Raw genomic sequence first — 5,812 nt, 5'->3', positions numbered from 1 at the left:
ACAACGTTTCGACAAGGTTTTGTCATCATCAGGTACCCGATGATGACAAAACCTTGTCGAAACGTTGTACATTTGCTGTTATATTAAAGTTTTTCTTCATTACCCATTCAAGCCATCTCCAGCCATTATTAGATATGATCAATTAGATTGTTATACCAAGCCATGTTGAAGTCACTCCATTAGGTATTCCTCATGTGTTAAAGTTAGTAGATAATTACATTTAAAACAGTGTTTTCCTAATCTGATAGTATCTCTAAGGTAAGCTGAGCCTCAAGCAGTTCAAGCTTATTTAGTAGGTAATCAGCCTTGAGTAAGATAATTTAAATGATTATGTCAAGCAGTATTAATTTAATCACTGGGCAATCATCTTGGGTTAATATAACTCCGAGATTTAGCTCCATCAAGCTGTGTATAATGTAAGCATAAATATTATTTAAACAGTTAAGTTGATATTTACATCAAATGGAAGGACTGCCTTAAAAACAGCAAGATGAAATGGAACATATTTATAATAAAAAAAACAAGACTTAATAAAATTACAATACTGCAAAACTAGAACAAAGTCACCAGGGTACAAGCTACAATGTGGGATATAAAAAGTTTCTGGTTTTTGGAGGTGACTGGTTTGAGTTTATTTAGTAGCAGTTGTCCATCAATTAAATGACTTATTATATTGTGTCTATTATAATATGAGACCAGTTGTATATAGTCTTTCTCGTGTATGTCTGTCAAACAAGTTGTTGATATTATGGTGTGTTTTGTTCACTCTGGAAATACAACTTCCAATAAACCAGGTGAGATGTAAAAAAAGCATGTAGATGACATATAGTTGATAACACTTAGTTTTTATAAGATTATATTAAAACTGTAAAAGTCTAGTAACTTTTTAACCTGCGTAAGAAATGAGAATTAAACCTATCATTAATCAACTTCCCATCACACACTGTAGTAATATTAACAAAAGAACAACATTAACAAAATATTCTTAAAATTAGTTGCTCAACACTCAGTTTTTTATTTAATAATACTAGAAATAGCATAAAATAAATGCACCATACTAATATAGATAAATACATATGAGTAACGGTTGGATCATTTCTCTTAGATGCAATAATAAAACTTTAATTTGTTGTATTCAAAACTAGATGATTGACCCTTAAAAAAAAAATACATGGCTTCATATTCAACTATAAGAACCCTCTACACATTCACACTATGGTTAGCTCATCTACATGCACAAGATAGATCAATGGTTTTCCATGGTGTGACCACAAACAATGTCACTGCCTCACATTTCAAGATGGTCTGTTTGTGCATGGCCTAGTAGTTAGTGTATTGGAATGTGAATCCAATGGTCCATGATTCACATCATTTTGTCTCAAAATTACACTCTGCACTTGGGGGTCATGGGTGGTTAGTAAGAGTGACGGGGAATTTTTTTTTTTTATTAGAGTAGCCAAAGAGGTGGCCATGGGTGCTGTTGACTAATGTAACATAATTGAATTCTAACTAGATATATTTTATTCCAAAAAATTCTTCGTGTTTGAAAAACTGCTGTGTATATTTTAAAAATAGAAAAGTCTTTAAACTGAATTTATTTTTAAATTTTATTTGTAAACAAGAATTTAATGGTTTAATAAATGTTTTTTTAACCTTTCTTTCATGTATGTTACAGAAGAGCCATCTAGGAAGCCATCTAGACCAGTGTAGAGTTCGTGCCTTTTCTGTTGGGAGTCAAGTCACAAGAGTAGCATCTAAGATTCAGGGGACAGCCGAGTCTGAGCTTGGAACTTTAAGATCTGTGGATGAAATAGTCTCAAAGAAGTTCTCTAGTGCACCTCTTCTACCAAGTATACCTTGGCAAGCTAGATCTTCTGCTAACAAAGGAGGTTACAGTGAAGATTTGATGGAAATGGACTACAATCCAGCACCTAAAGTAGAAGTAACTACAGATCAGGAGCAAACTGAACCTATTAAAAAGTACTCTATTGGAAGCAGTCGACAGAGGTCCAACAGTCGCTCTTCATCTGGTGCTTCACCAATGTCGTCATTAGCTGAACTTGCTGAAAAACCAGAGCATAAAGATTCCAAGTTATGTGAAGAAGTATCCAGAAAAGGCAACACTTTGCATGTTGTTAGTCAAAGAAGGAACTCATTGGATAGCAGCGAAGTAAAGCAGGTATTTTGTGAGGACGGAAATGGATATGTTTGTATGTCTTATGGAGACAGTGATAATGGTAGCTATGCAGAAGTGGCTGCAGAAAACAGAACCTCAGACTATCTCAAAATGACAAGATCTGATGTAACTGACAAACTTTAAAATCAAAGCATATTTCATTAGATTACAAAACTGTGAAAAACGTACCACATTATACAGAGTCCTGTGATGAAAAATATATAAACTTAAGAACAAAAGGCAGAAAAAATACTCAAGACTCAGTGAACTTAGCAAGTTTGGAACAAATGTATAAGCCAGTTAGAAAACAGAAATGTAGCCTAGATTGTTGGACATATGTGTTTACACCAGTAAACAATAACAGTCTGGTCAAATCTGAGCTTGGTATACTCACAGAACTCTCAGGAATAATGTATAAATTTGGGCATGAAATGTACTACCTGTGTCACAAGCTTAGTAGCCACTGGTACGTAAAAATGCAGTGTTATTGTTCCTTTTGTTTCTCTTCAACCAGACAACATTCTAGAATATGTGAAAATTTAGATTGCTACCCCTAAGAAATCATCTCTAATACCCACCCAGTCAATAAATATTACACTGTTATGGCTACACTGCAAACACCTGTCAATGAATGGCCTACAGTGACTTCATGTGCTTGCGCAGCCTTTTTTCTTGCTATTAATGCTAAGAACTGGATTCCATATGGCTCTGGTTTACCTAAAAATTGCTGTAGGTTAACTATAATGAAACAAAAGTCAGCACAAATTTCCTTTCCCTCTTGAAAGGATAACAGTCCTTGCTGTACTGATTCAACTTGATCCGTGCATAGACATTCGTCAACCACTGAGGTTTTAGCAAGCAAGTCACTTCTCTCACATGAGTTCAATTATCCTGAACCTCTTAGAAAGCTCTTTTTTTTTCTCACTAAAAATAGCACTGGAGACAACATTCCTGTACCAGTGTCATCTCAGTTTTCTCTACCAAAAGGAGCAAGCGTTTCATAAAGTGTAGCTGAAGCTATCTACTTATAGTTCACACACTCCTTATCAGTAGGTAGTAATTTCAGTTGAACTATATTTTTTTAGACTTTGCTCTCCTACCCCATAGAATTATCTAAAAACACCAGAATCTATCCATGCTCTCTAGCCAACCTTTTGATCTAGAAAAGTTAAAGACCATTAATTTTCTCTTGTTCAGGTTAACTTTACTAAATCAAAGGTATTCAGACTGTTTGTGAGAAGACAGAGTTTAGTAACTAGTCATTAAGGTGTTTTATTAACAATTTAATTTAAAGTTTAATTTGGTTGGACTGAATAGTTGTTTTTTAGTGAAGGTAGTCCATATTAAGTTAGAATTTACTTGTGCTTGTATTTTCAAGCAAAAGAAAAACAATTAAAAGTTAAAGTAAGTTTGCAAATCTTTAAAATAAATCTTTAAAGAATTTTTATATTTTGTAAAAGTAATTTGTGCTCAGTTGTGTTAATTCATTACTTTATATTGCATATTTTTATGCAATTAAATCAGTAAAGTTTATTAAATGCCCAGATTTAAGACTACAATTGAAAAATAGTTATTCTTTCTATCCTGCTTTCAGTAAAACTCTGAGTGCAATACTTTTGTATATTTTAACTTTATATGTTGCAGAAAAAGCTGCAAATATTAGTTATGTAGCAAAAACAAATGTTAGTACATATCATTAGTAAGTAATGATTTAATGCTGTTTCACTATTTCTTAATTTTTAAATATGCTATACGATGGTGCAATGAAAGTATATTTATATACCTTAATCTACTATAGTCCAAAACAAGAGTCTGCAAGTTTATGGAATGCTTACTTAGATTTCCAATCTTGTACCTCTCCAGAGGCATTTCTCTGCCAATGCTGGTTTCATTTGTGTCAGAACTAGCAAATCTGATATTACTAATACTGTGAAACTGTAATTAACTTTCTTTTCACTGTATCACTGAATGGTGTATAATTGTATGAAAAGTAAAAATTGAATCAAGATTTAGATTTAAAATTCTTTCTTTAAAGTTTTTTGTTTAGATTCCAGTATTACCTTGATCAAAGGAAATGCTGATGAAATATTTTAGTAAATGAAATTGGTATAATGATTAGCTTCTTAATTTCTTCATGGCATTCTTATGAAACTCCAGTGAGTTTGTGTAAAAGAAGCTTCAAGAAATTGTAGATCTCTCAGTAGGCTTGTTTATTCAATTCTGGTATAGAAATAATTATCTAATTATTTTTAATAAAATAATTTGCTAAATAATTTATTTTGCAATTTTTTAGCTGTATAATCTTCAGAGAATGTGTGAAAGATACTGGTTTTAGTATACTTAGATTAGTTGAAACTTTTTAATGTGTTACTCATGAGAAATACATTAAGTTGTGAAGATTTTGTATTCTTTTTATAGATGTACATAAAACAATACACATCTATATCAAGACGATATTCTCACACATTCTGGTGTCCTCACAGTGTAATTCATTTAGGTAATATGACTTATGGTATATATTGACAAAGTTGCTGAGATTTAAGAGTAGCAAGTTGGGTGATACTTTAGAGTAATAACATTACACTTATTACCTATCATGTTGTGATGTTTCAAACGTATCACCCTAATAATATTGTTTTATATTTTTTATCTAATAAGGCTTGAAATCAGCACAAGTTATGTTTAATTTTCTATATTACACTGAAATTTGTAAGAGCATTACATCAAGGAGGACTTTGTTAGATCTCCCATAAAAGGAAGAATTTTAATTTATCAGTTTAACCTGTTAAATTGTTTATATTCCAAAGAATAGAATATCAAGTTGGACAGTGATTTTATTATTTTTTTTAGAAGAGTAAACCTTCCTCAGTAGTAATACTGCAGAAGTTAAAAATCATAGTTCCAACTTCTGTGAAGTTAAGACAGTTAGTCATTAGTAGTTACTTTGGTTAAAAGTTGTTTTATTAGTGAGATATAAGATAAATTAGTCATTTCAACACTGTGTAGTTAACATTCAACAGAGTGAAATAACTGTAATATTTTATACAACGTTTGATAAAAAAAATACTGCAATAATCAATGTCCTTGTATTCACACTGGATTAGGTTGTAATATTTTTGAGCTGAGCTGGTTAACTAATAAAGAAAAAGAAGGTAATTGAGCTCCAAAATAGTATATGTTAAAAATTAAATGAATAGATGTTTTTTTTATTTAAGACCATGAAATACTTTAACTTAGAAGTACAGTTTTTGTATATAAAGTTTGTGTATACTTCTCATTATTTGCAGATTTTCTTCAGATAACATTAAGCAAGTAAACTTAGCTTGGTGTTTCATAGGTTTGAATTGTTAGTGTACAGGTGTTTGTTGTGATGACTGTATTTTTCCATTGCATTCAGAAATTTGTACAGACATGTCCACCAAATCAATTATAATCACAGAATCCATAGGCAAGAAATTAATAAGGTTGCTTAAGTAGTATATCTAAGAATGGATGTCAGTTCTATCTTTTATGAACTAATGACCTGTAAGTGAAAAAAGTTAGTAACTTTTTGGTTTTTTTTTTTCTCTTTTTATGTACATATCTTTAGAACTTGAGCCAGGTACACTAAACTGACAACAATAAAAGAATTTAAAT

At 31.4% G+C, this 5,812-nt stretch overlaps 1 protein-coding gene across 2 annotated transcripts in view; it reads left to right on the top strand.

Annotated features, from left to right (window-relative positions):
• The window catches only part of LOC106460503 (insulin receptor substrate 1-like), a 103,332-nt gene extending 97,526 nt beyond the window's left edge, over positions 1-5,806 (top strand). For both annotated transcript variants that reach the window (XM_022387253.1, XM_013920212.2), the window contains exon 14: positions 1,676-5,806. In XM_022387253.1, the coding sequence (XP_022242961.1) occupies positions 1,676-2,320 (645 nt within the window). In that variant the 3' untranslated portion in view covers positions 2,321-5,806. The remainder of the gene's footprint in view (positions 1-1,675) is intronic.
• The last annotated feature ends 6 nt before the right edge of the window (positions 5,807-5,812 follow it).

Source organism: Limulus polyphemus, unplaced genomic scaffold (assembly GCF_000517525.1).
Source record: "Limulus polyphemus unplaced genomic scaffold, Limulus_polyphemus-2.1.2 Scaffold782, whole genome shotgun sequence".
NCBI lineage: Eukaryota > Metazoa > Arthropoda > Merostomata > Xiphosura > Limulidae > Limulus > Limulus polyphemus.
This window is presented reverse-complemented; position numbering and strand designations above follow the sequence as displayed.